The sequence below is a fragment of the Lithobates pipiens genome, unplaced genomic scaffold (assembly GCF_037356315.1).
Source record: "Lithobates pipiens isolate NorthernLeopardFrog02 unplaced genomic scaffold, aLitPip1_a1.2 Scaffold_23, whole genome shotgun sequence".
NCBI lineage: Eukaryota > Metazoa > Chordata > Amphibia > Anura > Ranidae > Lithobates > Lithobates pipiens.
The window spans coordinates 189,928,798-189,950,642 of record NW_027507785.1 but is presented as its reverse complement, the minus strand read 5'-3'; the positions used below and the strand labels follow the sequence as shown (position 1 = coordinate 189,950,642).

Genomic DNA, 21,845 nt, shown 5'->3' with positions numbered 1-21,845 from the left:
TACAGGTAGACGTTAACTGCACGTTTCTGCTGGAGCAGCCTATCAAGCATATAGAAGGTTGAATTCCATCGCGTCGGGCAATCGCAAATAAGACGTCTGACCGGCAGATTGTGTCGCCGATGAATGTCAGCAAGGCGAGCCATGGCCGTGTAAGATCTTCTGAAAGGGGCCGAGATTTTCCTTGCCTGCCGCAAGATGTCCTGGACCCCAGGGTATTTGACAAGGAATTGCTGCACGACCAAGTTTAAGACGTGTGCCATGCATGGTACGTGCGTCATTTTGCCCTGTTTCAATGTGCTAAGCAGATTGGCACCGTTGTCACACACAACTTTACCAACTGTCAAATTGAGCGTGTTAGCCACTGATCTGCCTGTGAACGCAAAGCTGAAAGGAGTGCCGGGCCAGTGTGGCTCTTGGCTTCCAGGCACAACAGACGCAGCACGGCATGGCAACATCTCACCTGGCATGTCGAATAGGTTCTGGGGAGCTTGGGCGGCGCAGCGGAAGAGACGCTAGCAGCGGAAAAGGAGGAGTCAGCCGAGGAGGAGAGGGAGGAGGATGGAGTAGGAGGAGGAGGAGAAGAAGAGCCACGACAAACTGCTGGCCAGAATTCTATGACTGAAAAAACTGGACAGAACGCTACGACTAAAACGCTGGACAAAACACTATGACAGAAAATGCAGGGCAGAAAATGCTGGACATAAAAACGCTATGACAGAAATGCTGGACAGAAAAACGCTATGACAGAAATGCTGGACAGAAATCGCTTATGACAGAACCTGGACAGAAACGCTGGCTGCGATCAAACACTGACCAAAAAGCAAAATTACCAGTAACCGCAGCAACCCTGGCAGACCTGTCACCTCATGACTGGCCATTGTCAGGATTGCTATGGGTGGTCTGACATCCTCTGTCACAGCTGCAGAGATGTCAGAACCATGGGGAGGAAAGGAGCGATGGACACCCCCCCCCCCCCGAGCACTGGCGGCCAGCCCTCCTGGTGGAGCCAGAGTAAAGGAGCAGGAGGGGCAGATCACTGACCCCCCCCCCCCCCCACCAGGTGTGCGGCATAGATGTGGGGATGGATGTGCTGACCCCCCCCCCCAAGCATGGGGAGAGAGGAGCTGGCGGGCGGCCAACCCCCCCACACCGGGAGAATCAGCGGGCAGAGCAATGCCCAAGTGAGAAGAGATGGGGAGCCGGCGGCGGCCGATCACCTCCCCCCACACAGGTAGAATCGGTGGGCGGAGCAGATGGGGAGAGAGAGAGAGGAGCCGGCAGGCGGCGGATCACCCCCCCTCCCCCCACACCGGGAGAAACGGTGGAACACTGCCCATGTGAGAAGAGAAGGGGAGCCGGCGGCGGCCGATCACCTCCCCCTCCACCCACATCGGGAAAATCGGCGGGCAGAGCGACATGCACATGGGGAGAGAGAGGAGCTGGCAGGTGGCCAATCCCCCTCCTCCCCCCCACAAAGGGAGAAACGGCAGGCGGAACACTGCCCATGTGAGAAGAGAAGGGAAGCCGGCGGCGGCCGATCACCTCCCCCTCCCCCCACACCTGGAGAATCGGCATATGGGGAGAGCGAGGAGCTGGGCCGGCCGACCCCCCCCTCCCCCCCACAATGGGAGAACAGCGGACTGCCACGTGGAGCTAAGTACATGGGGAGAAGGTGGGCGGCAAGAGTATGAGGTGCCACATGACAGGAGCCCACACCCCACCGGCATGAAAGCCAGGAGAAGCGGGCGGCATGCTGGCCAGAGTAGTGGGGGAAGTGGGTGGAGGAGGGTAGAAGGACAGCCCCCACATGAGTGCTGGGAGAAGCGGCGGCTGCCTCCCCCCACGATGCTGGAACATGGGCTTCAAGGGGGGACACCAAACAGCCGGTGGAACCCAGGGATGACAGGAGGGACCATAGCTAAGGCCGACCGCCGCTCTGCAAAGGTAGCCAGGAGTGACAGCATCACCCAGAAATCCTGACAACACTGGCCCTGACAGAGGAGGAGGTTTAAATAGCCCTCTCAGGCTCCTCCTACAAATACATATCCATTAAAGATAATGTTTAGGCTATACAGTCCCTTTTCAATGGTTTTGACTTTGAAAAAAGATATTGCATATAAACATAGTAGTGAGATGAGATTTTAGAATAAACACGTGGTATCACATTCAGAAGAAATATAAAACCTTATAAGCCTTAATAGGTTTTATATTTTTTTCTAATATAACTCATTTTACATTTTTACAGGTGCTAAATATAACAAAAGATAGGAATCTGTATTCATATTATGCTTATGCTTCATAATGTGCTTAGCTTGGCTATCTAAAATAGTGATGGCAGAACGGTTCACCCGGCGGTCGCTTCGTGGCGAATTTCGGCTGTTCGCGGTCCGCCCGTTCGGCGGACTATTGGCGCCATTCGCCCGGCGGACTTCCGCTTTTACTGTTTAAAAGAACTTTGACCTATGATGACATATCCATCATGGGGTACAGAACAGCCAATTGAGACATTACAGCACATGAACACTTGGATATTCCCCCTAACTTATAAATACACCCGATCCGGCGGCCATTTTACATTCTTTCTTCTGTCACTATAGGGAGAGGTTGCTGTGTGGAGCAGGGAGAGATTACAGTGACCCAAATCGCTAGCTATTTGGTACACAAAAGTTCTTTTCAGGACTGGTATAGGTGTTAGGTGTAGTTCAGGATAGGTAGTGCTGTGCTAGTGATTGTTGCAGCAGCCTGAGTGTCTTTTGTCAGTTTAGAGAAAGGGACAGTCAGTTTAGTCATCATCATTAGCTGTTACTATCAGGTCCACAAAAGTGCTATTCCAGTTATTGTTCCAGTAGCCTCTGTTTTGTCAGTTTATATAGGGACAGGCAGGAAGCAGTGTGTGAGGCAGTGAGGGTCAGTTTAATCAGTAGCTGTTACTGTTAGTTCCACAAAGGTTCTTTTTCAGGACTGGCATCAGTGGTATGGTAATAGTACACGTATAATATTCTTTCTTCCAAATATAGAAAGAATATTATACTTGACTGCTGCCCTTCTGCTGCAGTCTGCTAATCATTCACAACCCACTTGTTCCACAAAGCTCCTTATAAGGACTGGTAACTTGGTCTGTCTAGGGTGCTACAGTACATAGGGTTGAGTGAGGTACAGTCTGCCATTCTATAAAGACTGGTATCGGTCCACAATACATAGGGTTGAGGTGCACTACTGCTGACCGCTGCCCTATACTGCAGCAGTCCTTCATCAGTATAGGGACTGACGTACAGTCTGCTAATCACTCACACACAACCTACTTGGTCCACAAAAGTCCTTATAAGGACTGGTAACTTTGTCTGTCTAGGGTGCTACAGTACATAGGGTTGAGTGAGGTACAGTCTGCTATTCTATAAGGACTGGTATCGGTCCACAATACATAGGGTTGAGGTGCACTACTGCTGACCGCTGCCCTATACTGCAGCAGTCCTTCATCAGTATAGGGACTGAGAGTTTTGTCACAGGGTCATTTAAAAAATGACAGGCAGAGGAAGTGGCAGGCCCTTCCGCAGGGGTGGTAGGGGTAGGGCAGGAGCAACAGGCTTGAGCCAAAGTGGGAAGTTGCAGAAGGTGCGTTCAATAATTTAAAGGACTCACCAGACTTGGTTGAGTGGCTCGCTCAGCATTACTCTTCTGCACCCTCCTCATCCTCTCGATCTACACCCTCTTCTTCACTCTCTGCTATGTGCACCCCCAAAGACACTACCACCAACAACACCACCACCACCACATACCTTCCGCTTGAGTCACAGGAATTATTTTCGGATCCATATCAAGACATTTCTGATGCACAGCCACTCTTGGAATTGGATCAGGAAGAGGAGGCAGCAACAACCACTACTCAGCAGTCTGACGACAGTACCCAGATCAGCCCAAGGAGGAGGTTGGTCCCCGGTGTTGCTGCCTACTCCGAGATCTCTACTTATAGCGGTGGGGAAGGTGACGTTGATGATGACGTGTCTAGTGATGTCACGTGGGTGCCCACAAGAGAGGAAGAGGAGGGGAGTTCAGAGGGAGATATGGACCAGCAGATAGGGAGGAGAAGCAGGATTAACTTACATTGCACAGGAGGGACAAAGCAGACTGCAAATGTATCAGGAGCGAGTCATCGACCATGTACGGTCACATCTGGTGCTCCCAGGACACCGGCACATGGCTCCGCAGTGTGGGCTTTTTTTTAACATGTCCGCTGCTGACAATAGCGTTGCCATCTGCAATCTTTGCAGTCAACGCATTAGTCGCGGTAAGCCCAACACTCACCTAGGGACGACCGCCTTAAGAAGGCACATGAGCAGCCATCACCGAGCCGAGTGGGAGCAACGAAACACACAAAGCCACACTGCAGGCTCTCACCGTCCAGCCTCGTCTTCTACTTCTCCTTCTCCTCTCTCCTCACAATTGTCCTCCACTCTACCTTCCATCACGTCAAGCTCATGTTTTTCTGCAAAAAGGCAGGCTTCCGTGGGCCTAATGTTCGAGCGTAAAAAATGATGACGCCGGATAACCCTCTTGCCTAACGGTTGACGGCTGGCTTGTCAGAACTCATAGCCTGCCAACTACTGCCATATAAACTGGTGGACTCTGAGGCCTTTCACAAATTTGTGGCCATTGGAACACCATAATGGAAGGTCCCAGGAAGGAAGTATTTCTCAGAGAAGGGCATCCCAGAGCTACATGGCCATGTTCAGCGGCAGGTGAATGTATCTCTGGCACACAGTGTCGATGCCAAGATACATCTGACCACAGACACGTGGTCTAGCAAACGCGGGCAGGGAAGGTATATCACTTTTACTGCCCACTGGGTGAACCTTCTGACGGCCGTCAAGCAGTAACCCGTGGCACCCGTGTAGATTTGGTTTTGCCGCCCCGGATTGCATGCAGGCCTGACTCTTCTTCTCCTCCTCCTACTCCATCCTCCTCCCTCTCCTCCTCAGCTGACTCCTCCTTTTCCACTGCTAGCGTCTCTTCTGTTGCGCCGCCCAAGCTCCCCAGAACCTATTCGACGTTGCCATGCCGCGCTGTGTCTGTTGTGCCTGGAAGCCAAGAGCCACACTAGTCCGGCACTCCTTTCAGCTTTGCGTTCACAGGCAGATCAGTGGCTAACACCGCTCAATTTGACAGTTGGTAAAGTGGTGTGTGACAACGGTGCCAATCTGCTTTGCGCATTGAAACAGGGCAAAATCACGCACGTGCCATGCATGGCACACGTCTTAAACTTGGTCGTGCAGCGATTCCTTGTCAAATACCCTGGGGTCCAGGACATCTTGCGGCAGGCAAGGAAAATCTCGGCCCATTTTAGAAGATCTTACACGGCCATGGCTCGCCTTGCTGACATTCAGCGGCGACACAATCTGCCGGTCAGACGTCTTATTTGCGATTGCCCGATGCGATGGAACTCAACCTTCTATATGCTTGATAGGCTGCTCCAGCAGAAACATGCAGTTAACGTCTACCTGTATGAACTCTGCGGCAGAACCGGTTCTGGGGAGCTGGGGGTTTTTTCACCGCGCCAGTGGCTGCTCATGCGTGACGCATGCAGACTTCTGCGCCCATTTGAGGAGATCACCAAACTGGTCAGTCGCAGCCATGGCACCATCAGTGACATGGTAACTTATGCCTTCTTTATGGAGAGTGCATTGCATCGTGTCATTGATCAAGCTGTGGAGGAGCAGGAGCGGGAAGATGAGGAAGTCGCAATGCTGGATGAATTCCCAGGGGGGGCTACTCTATCTGAGACAAGTGAACAACAGGAGTCTGAAGAGGAGTCAGAGGAGGATGGTGCCGGGGCGGATGAGGAGGAGCAAGAAGAGCATGCTTTAAACCTTTCTGGGATCCCTGTTGTGCGTGGATGGGGAGAGGAGAATGAAGAGGACGACATTATCCTGGATGATGAGCAGGAGCCAGGCCACCACACCGCTTCCACTTTAGTGCAAATGGGGGCCTTCATGCTCCAGTGTTTTAATAGGGACCCCCGTATAAAAAGCATAAGGGTCATGGACCAGTACTGGGTGGCAACATACTTAGACCCCTGGTACAAACACAAAATGGCGGAAATGCTACCGCCGTCACAAAGGGCTGTCAGAATGCAGCACTTCCAGGCCTTGCTTCGAGAAATGCTGCATTCTGCTTTTGCGTGCGCTGGCAGAGGAGCAATTCCCACTCCCAGAGAAGGAGTTGCGGGTACCAATCCAACAGCACCTGCAAGAAGAGGCCGGTTTGAAGCTGTGTTGGTCATTTCAGCCGACCCATCGACAGGTGTCATCCGGATCCGGCATCAGGGAATGCCTAGACCGTCAGGTGTCCGACTACATCAGGTTAACGGCCGATGTGGATGCTCTGAGGAGTGATGAACCCCTGGACTACTGGGTGGGCAGGCTTGACCTCTGGCCAGAGCTTGCCCAATTTGCAATCGAACTGTTGGCTTGCCCCCTCGTCCAGTGTCCTGTCCGAAAGGACATTCAGCGCAGCAGGGGGGGATCGTGACCGATAAGCGTACTCGCCCAGCTCACGACAGTATTAACTACCTCACATTTCTAAAAATGAATGAGGCATGGATCTCAGAGGAATTCAACACATGTGACCAGTAGACCATGTATATGTCTATAAACGATTTTTTTAATCGAGCACACATACCTTCTTTCTTCATTTGGCTCACTTCCTTGTACAAAAAAAAAAAAAACACCCTACCATATGCCCGTACCCTCCTGTTTGAAGAGGTTGAGCGGTGTCATATTTTTGGGGCCCAGCAGCAAGTTGCTGGTATCAGTGCTGCTGTTAGTGCTCTCTATCTCGGTGCTGTTGCTGACTTCCTCCTGGGGCTGTACCTCTGCTGTGCATATTATGAGGGGCTCCCACCATCCCTGTGCTATGCTGACATCCTCCTGGGGCTGCTTATTATGAGGGGCTCCCACCATCCCTGTGCTGTGCTGACTTCCTCCTGGGGCTGCTTATTATGAGGGGCTCCCACCATCCCTGTGCTGTGCTGACTTCCTCCTGGGGCTGCTTATTATGAGGGGCTCCCACCATCCCTGTGCTGTGCTGACTTCCTCCTGGGGCTGTTTATTATGAGGGGCTCCCACCATCCCTGTGCTGTGCTGACTTCCTCCTGGGGCTGCTTATTATGAGGGGCTCCCACCATCCCTGTGCAGTGCTGACTTCCTCCTGGGGCTGTACCTCTGCTGTCCATATTATGAGGGGCTCCCACCATCCCTGTGCTATGCTCATTATGAGGGGCTCCCACCATCCCTGTGCTATGCCGACTTCCTCCTGGGGCTGCTTACGGTGCTGGTGTCAGTGCTTTATGTCACGCTGCTGATGTCAGTGCTCTCCATTACGGTGCAGGTGTCGGTGCTCTATATCACGGTGCTGGTGTCAGTGCTGTATATCACGGTGCTGGTGTCAGTGCTTTATGTCACGCTGCTGATGTCAGTGCTCTCCATCATGGTGCAGGTGTCAGTGCTCTCTATCCCGGGGCTGGTGTCAGATCACTCTATCACAGTGCAGGTGTCAGTGCTCTATATCACGGTGCTGGTGTCAGTGCTCTATATCACGTGCTGGTGTCAGTGCTCTCTATCACGGTGCTGGTGTCAGATCACTCTATCACAGTGCAGGTGTCAGTGCTCTATATCACGGTGCTGGTGATCATCTCCTGCACCCTCTTTGCCAACCCGACCTTCCCTCTCCTCAATTGCCTTCATGCGCTCCTGAGTCCTGAATTGTCAGAATTTCACATATAAAAAAAGAATGCTTGTAGTTGTCGATCCCAGATTCACCTCATACATGTGTTATGTCATTGGCTAGTAATTATTTTGTGGCTGCAAATATGACCTGTAGGTTTGTAAAGTTCGCCTCCCATTGAAGTCAATAGGGCCCGCCGCGAACGTTACGGTTCGCGAAATATCGGCCGCGTTCGCGAAACGTCCCGTCGGAAGTTCGTCCATCACTATTCAATGGCTAAAGAAATGCATACTTCACTCTGAATCGCTGCATCAAGTTGTCCTAATACATCCTCTGTTAATATTTCAGTCTTTTTTGTTGCTGTTGAAGCCGACAGTGGGATCTGGTTGATTTTTCCACAAAGCTCATCTTTTTGTTTACCCTCAAGTAAAGTTTCAGCAACAGCATTCAAACACTCCTTTACAAATGTACCATCGGTAAATGGTCTTTTGTGTTGCTCCAAAATCCATACTACTTTAAGTAAACATTAATTTGCACGCTGCTGGGCTATAAATGAATGTGAGAGAACTTTGGTAGATCTGTCATACTGGGCTTTCAGTTCCGTTATTTCACGCGCCCTCACCTCGGAATGCTGTGGATATGTTTGCGCAAACGAACTGTGTTTTGTTTTGTAGTGGCGCTTCACATTGCTACTTTTTATTAACGCCACGGTTTTGCAACAAATGAGACAAACTTGTTTTAAACTTCCCACAGGAAGAATGAACATATATTGGTCTGTGCATTCATCTTTGAAGACTCGGTTTTCTACCTAAAGTGTCTACCTTCCATTTCTTGGCACAAGCCATGCTCTCAGTCGCTTTTGCTACGGTTTTCTCCACACACTTTGTTAATATTCTATAAATGTAAATGTCCCCATTAGTTTTCCCCCTTACATCAGTTGCCCCATTAGAGTAATTCATTATGTTGGGTGCCCCATCAGACTACCCCCAAAAGTAAGTTGCCAAAGGCAGAGTACTCTCTTACATCAGGTATTCTTGTCAGAATGCCCACTTACATCAGGTTTCTGCAATGGAAAGCCCCCTTACAGCTGGTGTCTCCCATCAGTGTGCCCCCTTATACAATTTGTCACCATCAGAGTGCCCCATTATATAAAGGTGCCCTCTTACATAGGGTGTCCACATCAGCGTGCCCCCTTACAATAGGTGTCTCCATAAGTGTGCCTCCTTACATCAGGTGTCCCCACCAGATCAGATGTGCCCATCAGAGTGCACTTTAAATTAGGTGTGTTCTTCACAGTGCCCCTTTACATCAATTGTCCCCATCACCGTGCTATTAGATCAGGTGCCCCCATCACAGTGCCCCTTTACATCAGTCGTCCCCACCACAGTGCCCCTTTACATCGGGTGTCCCCACCACAGTGCCCCTTTACATCGGGTGTCCCCACCACAGTGCCCCTTTACATCGGGTGTCCCCACCACAGTGCCCCTTTACATCGGGTGTCCCCACCACAGTGCCCCTTTACATCGGGTGTCCCCACCACAGTGCCCCTTTACATCGGGTGTCCCCACCACAGTGCCCCTTTACATCGGGTGTCCCCACCACAGTGCCCCTTTACATCGGGTGTCCCCACCACAGTGCCCCTTTACATCGGGTGTCCCCACCACAGTGCCCCTTTACATCGGGTGTCCCCACCACAGTGCCCCTTTACATTGGGTGTCCCCATCACAGTGCCCCTTTACATCAGACCTTCCTGTCAGAGTGTCCCCTTACATCAGATGTCCCCATCAGGGTGTGCCTTAACATAAAATATGGGTCGCGCTGATGGGTACATTTTATGTTAAGGGTCACGCTGATGGGCACATTTTATATTAAAGGGCACTCTGATGGACACAACAAAATGTGCCCCTTAACTTAAAATTTGCCCATCAGAGTGCCCCTTTAATATAAAATGTACCCATCAGTGTTGCTCTTAAAATAAAATATGCCCATCAGTATGCCCCCATCACAGTGCCCCTTTACATCAGGTGTCTCCATCACAGTGCCACTTTACATCAGGTGTCCCCATCACAGTGCCCCTTTACATCTGGTGCCCCCATCACAATGCCCCTTTACATCTGGTGCCCCCATCACAGTGCGTCTTTAAATCGGGTGCCCCTTTACATCAGACATTCCTGTCAGAGCGTCCCCTTACATCAGATGTCCCCATCAGAGTCCCCCTTAACATACAATGTGCACATCAGGGTGCCCCTTAACATAAAATAAGGGTCATGCTGATGGGCACATTTTAGATTAAGGGGCACTCTGATGGACACAACAAAATGTGCCCCTTAACTTAAAATTTGCCCATCAGAGTGCCCCTTTTAATATAAAATGTACCCATCAGTGTTGCTCTTAAAATAAAATATGATCCATCAGCATGCCCCTTAACATGAAATAAGGGTCACACTGATGGGCGCCTATTATGTTAGGAGGCACTCTGATGGACAAATTTTATTTTAAGGGGCATGCAGATGGGTATATTTTTAATGTGCACATCGATGGGCATATTTTGTAGGGCACATTTTGTTGTGCCCATCAGCGTGCCCCTTAACAAAATATGCCAATCGATGTGCACATTAAAAATATACCCATCAGCGTGCCCCGTAAAATTAAATTTGTCCATCAGAGTACCCCTTAACATAAAAGGTGCCCATCAGCGTGACCCTTATTTTATGTTAAAGGGCACATTTTATTTTAAGAGGCACGCTGATGGGTATATTTTTAATGTGCACACTGATGGGCATATTTTGTTAAGGTGCACCTTAACAAAACATGCAAATCAGTGTGCACATTAAAAATATACCCATCAGCGTGCTCCTTACAAAAAAAGCCCAGCATTGTGCATATTAAAAATGTACCTATCAGTGTGCCCCTTAAAATATGCCCAACAGTGTGCATGATCACTAATGTAACCACATACCTTAACTGCAGGAGGAAGGGCACAACTGAAGCTGCCTCAAGGAGAGCCAGGACCTGGGAATCGGGAACCGCGGGCAGCACGGGGGGCAGGGCGCACGTGACATCACACCCCCTACTGCCTGTGAGCGTGAGTGTCTTCAGCTTTGAGAGATGTGGCCAGGAGCAGGGGGCGGGCGCATGAGCACAGCGTCACTGGTTGCTAGGGAAACCTCCGGTCCCAGCAAACCAGTGATTTCTGTAATTTTCTACGCTGGCGGCATGGCGGTCTGGGTAGAAGCCCCGCTCGGTCCGGACTCGGACCGCGGGCCACCATTTAATGACGGCTGCTATATATGAACTGTGGTTTCGATGGTAGATCAGTGTTCAACTTCTTGTCCAATAATAAAACGTGCCAGTGTTGTTTAGAAATGTCTTCCATTTCTCTGTATTGGGCATGAAAGCCCGAAATGAAGCCCCACTCCTTATTTTGGGTGTTACCCCCTGTCCTATTTAAAGGATCATTCACAACCTTTTCTTGAAGGCACAGGGACCTCGGGATGTCACCTACTTCTTCAATCACTTTTTCTAAACGTTGGGATCCTAGTCTCTGGCCACAAACCTTTCAGCCAATGTATTAGCCTGTGTAACATAATTCTCATATTCAGAACAATTCCTCTGGACCCTCATAATTTGTCCTTTGGGTATATTTTTCAACCACTGTAATTATTAATAACATGCCTGTTTATTTCTACAAAATGTGAGTTGATCTACATCTATTATTAAAAGCGTTATTTCTAAACTACTGCACCCAGAGGCGTCTCTCCACTTGTGTTTTGTTACAGCTGAGGAATTGGTTTCTACCCTATCATCAGACTCTATTTTTATCATTACTTTCCTTTTTTTTTATATATATCTGAATATTTATGATGTCTGACTTGTTTTGCACCTATACTTGTTATATTATACAGCATTTACCCTTTAACACAGAAGCTCATTCTAGCAACCCTTATATATACTGTAGATTGTAGATCCAGGAAATATTTGATTGCCTAAAGCAGTGGTCTCCAAACTGTGGCCCCTTGCTTGCCTTTATCCATTCCTTAGGGCACTATTCCTCCTGATATCAACAATGGGGCACTATTCATTCCACTGTCCCAAAAGATGGAACACTATTCCTCCCACTGCCACCACTGATGGGGATTATTATTCCCTCTAACACCAATGATGGGGCATAATTCCTCCAACAGATAACAATGATGGGACATTATTCCTCCCACTGACACAAATGATTGGGATTATTCTTCCTCCTAATACCAATGATGGGGCAATATTCTTCTCACTAAATGGTACAATTCCTCCCATTAACACCAATGATGGGGCACTATTCCTCCTACTAACAATGATGATGGGGCACTATTCCTCCTACTAACAATGATGATGGGGCACTATTCTTCTCCAATATCCTGACACCAATGATAGGGATTGTGCTTCCTACTAATACCAACAATGGGGTCCTTTTACTTCCACGGATACCAATTATGGAAATTATTCTACCCACTAATACCAGTGATGATGCACTATAAATCCTCCTACTGCCCACAGGCGTTATGTAAATTTTTTTACCCCCACTGGCCACAATTTTAATAAAAACTGAAGGACAGTAAACTGGCTCTTTGTTAAGAACTTTTGGTGACCCCTGGCCAAGAGGATCAGAAGCAATAATTTTCCCCTTTTGGAGCAAATGGGACTAGGCTTTATATTTTCCCTTCCTCTGGATGAACTTTGGTTTAGGGTTCTCCAGGTTTTTTACTGTATCAAATGTGGAAAAAAGGAACTCAAAGGCCAACTTTGTGCTCTAAATAAGAGGTTATATATGAATAAATGTAAACAGCTGCCAGCACCTTAAAGAGGAAGTAAACCCTGATGAGTTTACTTACTCTTTTATTCCCTGCAAAGGTAAAGCATAATGGACTACTATGCATCGCATAGTAGCCCATTATGTGTCACTTACCTGACACAAGAGCCAGCGAAGTCACCGCTGTCCCCTGTAGTCCGGAGCATCCATCTTCTCGGTGGGTCTCGCTGCTCCGCCGCTGTCATTTGACGAAGCTGCGGTGACGTCACTCCCGCACATGTGCACAGGAGCCGCCACACACGGCATATCGCCGTTGACAGAGGAGCGCTCAGCGTGCCTGCACGCAGCTGTCTACGGCGCATGCGCCATAGACAGCAGTGCCTGTGTTTTGGCAACTATCTCCTAAACCGTGTAGGTTTAGGAAATATTTCTTGGACCTACAGGTAAGCCTTAATCTAGGCTTACCTGTAGGTCAAAGTGGTTTGTAAGGGTTTACAACCACTTTAAAGTCTAATACAAAAACTCAAACAGATAAAATATGCAAAATAGATGCAGAGCTGGTGAAAATATTAATCAATTTATCAGGTAGAGAAAGAAAAAAAAAACAGAAGCAGAGTCCCATTGAGATTCAAGTCCATAAATAACAAGGAGGTAACACCCATCCATGTGGATAGAGATGATAAGTTACAGAGGAGGAAATCGTGAAAAAATCCTTCATATAAAGTGCGTCCAGCTTCACACCCAGGTGAGTAGATAGCCAGCTTACCAGATCGCAGTGACCACTGAACAGTAGTCTCACCAAGCTTGGGGGAAGAACGGTCTCCCCAGTTTCTCAAGAAAAACTGCCTAAGTGTGTTGGGATTAATTTACTTATCTTTTATAAAGAGTACTACGCTATGGGAGGATTTCTTTTTATGTTTCTCTGAGCATCACCAGTTTTAGCTGCAGTTCCAGACAGCTTTAAAGGTCCTGGGGAGACCGTTCTTTCCCTGAGCTTGGTGAGACTACTGTTCAGTGGTCACAGCGATCTGGTAAGCAGGTTATCTACTCACCTAGGTGTGGAGCTGGATGCACTTTATATGAAGGATTTTTGCACGATTTCCTCCTCTGTAACTTATCATCTCTATCCATACGAATGGGTGTTATCTTCTTGTTATTTATGTACCGTATATACTCGAGTATAAGCCGAGATTTTCAGCCTCTTTTTTGAGGCTGAAAGTGCCCCCCTCGGCTTATACTCGAGTCACCGCTGTCTGACTGCCCGAACAGCGTGTCGAGCAGACAGACAGCGGCCATTCTACCTTTCAAAAGCCGCGCCTCCGGCTCCGCCTCCGCCTGTGATAGGCGGAACACTGAATTTCCCAGCAGCCTGTGTTCCGCCTATCACGGACATCGTCTCATCCTCGTACTACGGACGAGGATGATACGATGTCAGTGATAGGCGGAACACAGGCTGCTGGGAAATTCAGTGTTCCGCCTATCACAGGCGGAGGCGGGAGGCGCGGCTTTTGAACAGGGGAATGGCCGCCAGGGCGCCGACGAAGAGCGGCGATCCTGGCATGGGACGACACGGAGGCTCGGGACGGGACGACACGGAGGCTCGGGACGGGACGACACGGAGGCTCGGGACGGGACCGGACGGAGGCTTGGGACACAGGTAGGCTGGACACACAAGGCTGCACAGACAGATGGCGTTCTTGGCAACACTAGAGCTAATGAATCCTCTGGCACGTTTAATATACTGGTGCACTGTTATAAAGAGCTAAGATTGTTATTGAGTGTCTAGAATTATGTGTTTAACTACATCGGAGCTGCAGAGTCTGGTAAAAGTGATGAATTCAGTGTTTCCAAAGCTAGAAAGGGTAGTAATTTAAATATTTGCATATAGCAGGGAACCTAGATGGCTAAGCCTTGAAAGCTTGAGCTCATTGATGATCAGCATGATTCTGTGTCTCTGGTAAGATAAATGGAAGTGTGTCACTGACTTCAGAGGATGACACATGATCTAACCAGCAGGTTTACCATGATAGCTCTCATAAACCCACATTTATGAATCTTGTAAAAATATGAATAGCTCTGAATGAGAAATTCTATTGTTTTATTAAGAAGATAATCTGTTGAGATGCCATATATGTTTTAGACACAAGGAACACATTCTTTTTCCAAAGATATTATATTGTATATATATATATGTATAGATATATATATGTACACACACACACACACACACACACACACACACACACACACACACGGATGGACACACACACACACACACACAGGGATGGATGGACACACACACACACACACACACACACACAGGGATGGATGGATGGACACACACACACAGGGATGGATGGATGGATGGACACACACACACACACACACACACACACACACACACAGGGATGGATGGATGGATGGACGCACACACACACACACACAGGGATGGATGGATGGACACACACACAGGGATGGACGGACACACAGGGATGGACGGACACACAGGGATGGACGGACACACACAGGGATGGACAGGCATATCTCACCCTCGGCTTATACACGAGTCAATAGGTTTCCCAGTTTTTTGGGGGTAAATTGGGGGCCTCGGCTTATACTCGGGTCGGCCTATACTCGAGTATATACGGTACATGAATCTCAATGGAACTCTGCTTCAGTTTTTTTTTTTCTACCAGATAAATTGATTAATATTTTCACTAGCGATGCATCTATTTTGCATATTTTTTCTGTATCAGTTGAACATGTGTCTTCCAACCTGCTTAACTATATACAATGTATAAAGGGTTAATATGGAGGCCTGAAAGATAGATCCAAGCATACAACAAAATACAAGAGTTGCATATTGTTTCATGCAATTTTCATTGAAGGTTAATTCTGATTATGCAGTTTTCATCACAGTTTGAATTTTCCAGGTTTAGGACAGTTTTTGTTTCCAGTACACTATGCATTATTTGGCTGTACGTACCTCTACAGATTGTAGAACTTGAACTCCAGCCATAATGAAAGCACTGGATAGAGCTTGCGCCTTCTAGGGTCCAGTTTTCTGGGCATTTAAAATAGACAACTTTACCGAATGGTACTAGTTTTTCTCTACTTTGCAAGCCTACTGTTTCTGTTAGTTTGCAGAAAATTCCTGTGGAGGGAAATTATATATATTAAACTATGCATATATAAACTGTAGTCATTATACATACAGTATGTGCACTGAAATATATATATATATATATATATATATATATATATATATATATATATATATATATATATATATAAGCTGCTCTTGTTTAAAATAAACACAATCTTACTTTTGGTATGTTATTACAATCCAGTAATATATTTGTAATATCTTTTACAGACACATCTATAGTTTAAAGCGGAGTTCCACCCAAAAGTGGAAGTTCGGCTTTAAGCACTCCTTACCACTTTACATGTCACATTTGGCATTTGCCGCGTACACATGGCCGGCCTTTGCATTGAGCAAAACTCCGTCGGCATTTCCAACGGAAAAAGTTAGAACAAGCTCTCAATCTAAAGTCCGTCGGAAATGCTGACAGAAAAAGTCTGATGGGGCATACATACGGTTGGAATATCCGATGAAAAGCTTCCATCGGAAATTTCCGGCAACGTGTATGCGGCATTAGATAATGATTTAGAAAACCAAGGTCTACATTTAGTCCATAATCTTTTGTGTCAAATAGAATTATCATTCTTAGTTAAAAGGTTTTCCTTTCCCGAGTAGTTCTGAAGTTACCTTTAAGAACTAAACCCCTTCATGTCTTCCATAGTGTGGTCTGTTTGTGAGAAATGATGCCCCACAGGTGTGCAGGAATCATCTTCCTTCTAATCCTTAATGATGTGTCAGTGCAAATTCTTCCTTGTTTGCAACTTATATTTTCTTTTACTAATGTAGCACACCCTACATAGAAGCTGCAGATGAAAGGGATGCCCCACTCCTGCACAGCCAGGCAGACCAAATCTTCACAAGCACCCCAGAGACAGAACAGTCCGTGACTTTGTTTTTTTTTGTTTTATTAGGGGGGTTTCAACTTGGATAGGGATAGGAGGTTAGGGGATGCCCACTTGACTGCAGCAAAACTTCAACAAAACTTCAGGAATAGGGATGGGCTGGATGTGGAATAATCGAACAAATGGGGCGCTCAGGGGAAGTTCGCCTGCTCTGGAGCGCCCCATAATGCACTGCGAGTTTGCAGTGCACTGACGGCTGCTGATTGACTAAAGCATGCACATGTATGCTTTGGCCAGGGCCTTCTTTAAAGCGGTTGTATACCCGCTAATGTGTTTTTTTTGTTTGTTTTTTGCCGCCTGCAAAGGAAAAGGCATAATGAGCTAGTATGCACCGCATATTAGCTCATTATGAAATACTTACCTTAGAACGAGGCCCCGACATCTGGCCCGATCCACGGCAAGGGAGCTGACATGCTCCCTCTGCGTTTCTTCCGGGTATCGCGGCTCCTGCTCTGTGAGTGGCCGGAGCCGCGATATCGTCACTCCCACGCATGAGCGCAGGAGATTTCATCCCGGCAGGGTCTGGCGTCTGCCGGGCTTTCAGTCGAGAATCCCCTTGTGCGCATGCGCCGCTGCAGTCAGTGGCGCATAGCGAGGGGAATATCTCCTAAACCGTACAGGTTTAGGAGATATTTTTTTTTACCTACAGGTAAGCCTTATTATAGGCTTTCCTGTAGGTAAAAGTTAAAAAAAAAAAAAACTGACTATACAACCACTTTAATATTGATTGGACGCTGTGCAAACATTTTATCCCCCCCCCAAAACCTGTTTACTGAAGCAGATCAGGCAGCCATTGCGATTGGTTGTTACAGTGTATCGTTACCGCTCAGTGACTGGCTGCTAGAGGTTACAGCAGACATTATGGCTCACTGATTATTTGCTAGAGGTTAGAGCACATGACTTCTGCTTGTTGATTGGCTGTTAGAGATTACTGTACATTAATACTGATTGGTTGCTATAAGTTACTGGACATCCTCACCACTCACCAATTGGTTGCTAGAGGTTACTGCACACTATCACTGCTCACTGTTTGGTTGCTAGGGTTACTGCATATCATCTCCTTAGTGTCTGCACACCATGGACTGGGGAGGTGAGGGGACCCATCAATAGATACCAAGATTCCTAGGATCCCTAGGAGTTTTCTGTGACAATGCTGTGGGAGGGAGTGTGTAATCAGTGGCAATGCTGGGGGGGGGGGTTGATGGGATCAGTGGCAGTGGTGGGGGGGGGGGGGGTGGGATTAGTTAGCACAGAGGCCTTTTAGCTAAGCATTCTATATAGTTAGGGGGTAGTACACTGTGGCAAATTCTGAATCATGTAGAGCAAACCTGGAAATATTTGGTAAGTATATAGTGGGGGATTCTACACTGATCACAAATGTAATGGGGAATTCACAATGACCCCCATGTAATGGGGAATTTTACATAACCCACCTATACTAAGAGGGATCACTCCACTGACACCAATGTAAGAGGAGTATTTACACCAAGCACCAATATATGGGAGAGTATACAATGACCTCTGTGTAAGGGGAAATTTACACTGACAACCATTGTCGAGGAGGTTTGTACTGACCACCAATGCAAGGTGACACTTCTACGCTGACCACCAATGTTAGGGTTGAATTACACGGACCACCAATGTAAAGGGGGATTTACACCGATTAATAGTGTAAGGGCAATTCTGTACTTACCACCAAAGTAAAGGGAAATGTACACTGATCACCAAGGTAAAGTGGAGTTCCACCCAAAAATGGAAGTTCCACTTTTTCGATTCCTCTCCCCCTCATTTGGCACCTTTCAGGGGGAAGGAGGGAGAAGATACCTGTCTAATACAGGTATTTGCTCCCACTTGCTGGCATAGATCACCGTGGCATTCGCGGTGACCTACGCCACCTTCTCCGTCCCCCCCCCGCTGTCTTCTGGGAGACACACAGGTCCCAGGAGACAGCAGGGACCAGTGGGAACACGCAGTGCGAGTTGCGCATGTGCAATAGGGAGCCAGGAAGAGAAGCCGCAAGGCTTCACTACCTTATTCCCTCACCGAGGATGGTAGTGACAGCAGCTGAGAACCGACGGAAGGAATCGGCTTCGGCTGCCGACATTGCGGGCTCTATGGACAGGTAAGTGTCCATATATTAAAAGTCAGCAGCTGCAGTATTTGTAGCTGTTGGCTTTTAATGGGTTTTTTTGGGCGGACCTCCGCTTTAAGAATTTACCCTGACTACCAATGTAATGGGGGATTTTACATCAACAACCAATAAAGGGGGATTTCTACACTGGACACCAATGTAAGGGGGGATTTCCACTCACCACCAATTTAAAAAGGGAGGATTAGAAACTAACCACAAATTTGTTTGGATTTTTTTTTAACAGTTACCAATATAAATGGGGATTTACATTGACCACTAATGTGATAGGAGCATATACATATGCACCAAAATTCACGGTGCTGTGGCACCATGTTATTTTGAAAAAGGGTTCCACCTCCAATTTTTTTACCTTTGCAGAACAGGCTGATGTTAGGCCTAATGAACACAGCTGAAAGCAGGACTTTCAAGCTTGCTCCTTTACCTCCCAAGTGGGCAGCATTCAGCAGAAATTAAGGTGGATATGACCTCGGGGAGCACGATATACATTTGAATGCTGCTAGAGGCAACATATCAAAGCCGACAATCCATGGCTATTTACATATTAATGCTGTCACTATTTACATATCAATGCCGATTATTTACATGCAAATACATGGTCTGCAGGTGAGTCATCTGTACGTGACAATAGGGCAGAGCAGAGCAGCATTAGTAACAGAACTTCACACTGAGATATCGGGACACAGCATGGGACTAAAACTTCAAGGGATAAAGGAATTTAAACTGGGATAGTATGAGTAGATGTTTTGGGCCCCATAACAATTATGGGGCCCAGAGCAGCTGGCCCTTTTGCCCTGCCTTAAAAACAGCCCTGAATTTGGCCAATCATGGCTCAGGGGCTAAGTCAACGCCCCACACTATATAAGGCTGCTTACACAGCGGCCATATATAGTGTTTATGAATGGAGATTAGGCAGGGTATTTATTGTAGTGTGCAGTCAGTCAGCTTAGATAACACAGTGTAAGGCAGAGTATACAGGGCCTTGAAAAATTATTCATACCTCTTGAAATGTTCCACATTTCGTCATGTTACAGCCAAAAACATAAATGTATTTTATTGGAATTTTATGTGATAGACCAACACAAAGTGGCACATAATTGTGAAGTGGAAGGAAAATGTTTTTCAGAATTTTTTACAAATAAAAGGTGTGAAAAGTGCGGTGGGCATTTGTATTCTGCTCCCTTTACTCTGCTACCCCTAAAAAAATCTAGTGCAACCAATTGCCTTCAGAAGTCACTTAGTAAATAGAGTCCACCTGTGTATTAATTCTCAGTATCAATACAGCTGTTCTGTGAAGGTCTCAGAGGTTTGTTAGAGAATCTTAGTGAACAAACAGCATCATGAAGGCCAAGGAACACACCAGGTCAGGGATAAAGTTGTGGAGAAGTGTAAAGCAGGGTTAGGTTATAGAAAAATATCCCAAGCTTTGAACATCTCACAGAGCACTGTTCAATCCATGATCCAAAAATGGAAACAGTATGTCACAACTGCAAACCTACCAAGACATGGCCATCCACCTAAACTAACAGGCCCGGCAAGGAGAGCATTAATAAGAGAATCAGCCAAGAGGCCCATTAGTAACTCAGGAGGAGCAGCAGAGCTCAGGTGGGAGAATCTGTCCACGGGACAACTATTAGTCATGCACTCCACAAATCTGGCCTTTGTGGAAGAAGAAAGCCATTGTTGGAAGAAAGCCATTAGTTCTGTTTTTAGTTTGTGAGAAGCCATGTGGGGGACACAGCAAACGAGGAAGAAGGTTCTCTGGTACGATGAGACCAAAATTGAACTTTGTAGCCTAAAAGCAAAACACTATGTGTGGTGGGAAACGAACACTGCACATCACCCTAAACACACCATCCCCACCGTGAAACATGGTGGCTGCATCATGTTGTGGGGATGCATTTCTTCAGCAGGGACAGGGAAAATTGTCAGAGTTGATGGGAAGATGGATGGAGCCAAATACAGGGCAATCTTAGAAGAAAACCTGTTAGACCCTGCAAAAGACTTGAGACTGGGGCGGAAGGTCACCTTCCAGCAGGACAACGATCCAAAACATTCAGCCAGAGCTACAATGGAATGGTTTAGATCAAAGCATATTCATATATTAGAATGGCGCAGTCAAAGTCCAGACCTAAATCCAATTGAGTATCTGTGGCATGACTTGAAAATTGCTGTTCAGACGCTCTCCGACCAATCTGACAGAGCTTGAGCTATTTTGCAAAGAGGAATGGGCAAAAATGGCACTCTAGATGTGCAAAGCTGGTAGAGCTATCTCCAAAGAGACTTGCAGCGAAAGGTGGTTCTACAAAGTATTGACTCGGGAGCTGAATACAAATGCACGTCCCACTTTTCACATTATTATTTGTAAAAAATGTTGAAACCCAATTATAATTTTCCTTCCACTTCACAATTATGTGCCACTTTGTTTTGGTCTATCGCATAAAATTATAATAAAATACATTTACATTTTTGGTGGTAAAATTACAAAATGTGGAACGTTTCAAGGGGTATGAATACTTTTTCAAGGCACTGTATATGACAGTGTAGTTTAGGGTATATATGCCAGTGTAGTGTAGAGCATATAACAGTGTACTACAGAGCATATAGCACATTGTACTGTGAAGTATATAGCACATTGTACTGCGAAGTACATAGCACAGTGTACAGCAGAGTATATAGCACAGTGTACAGCAGAGTATATAGCACAGTGTACAGCAGAGTATATAGCACAGTGTACAGCAGAGTATATAGCACAGTGTAGAGCAGAGTATATAGCACAGTGTAGAGCAGAGTATATAGCACAGTGTAGAGCAGAGTATATAGCACAGTGTAGAGCAGAGTATATAGCACAGTGTAGAGCAGAGTATATAGCACAGTGTAGAGCAGAGTATATAGCACAGTGTAGAGCAGAGTATATAGCACAGTGTAGAGCAGAGTATATAGCACAGTGTAGAGCAGAGTATATAGCACAGTGTAGAGCAGAGTATATAGCACAGTGTAGAGCAGAGTATATAGCACAGTGTAGAGCAGAGTATATAGCACAGTGTAGAGCAGAGTATATAGCACAGCGTAGAGCAGAGTATATAGCACAGCGTAGAGCAGAGTATATAGCACAGCGTAGAGCAGAGTATATAGCAC

General features: G+C 47.0%; 1 protein-coding gene across 4 annotated transcripts in view; it reads right to left on the bottom strand.

Moving 5' to 3' along the window:
• The window catches only part of LOC143928076 (coagulation factor XIII B chain-like), a 1,173,165-nt gene that overhangs the window by 568,856 nt on the left and 582,464 nt on the right, over nt 1-21,845 (bottom strand). For all 4 annotated transcript variants that reach the window (XM_077452688.1, XM_077452689.1, XM_077452690.1 and 1 more), the window contains one exon: nt 15,498-15,665. In XM_077452688.1, the coding sequence (XP_077308814.1) occupies nt 15,498-15,665 (168 nt within the window). The remainder of the gene's footprint in view (nt 1-15,497; nt 15,666-21,845) is intronic.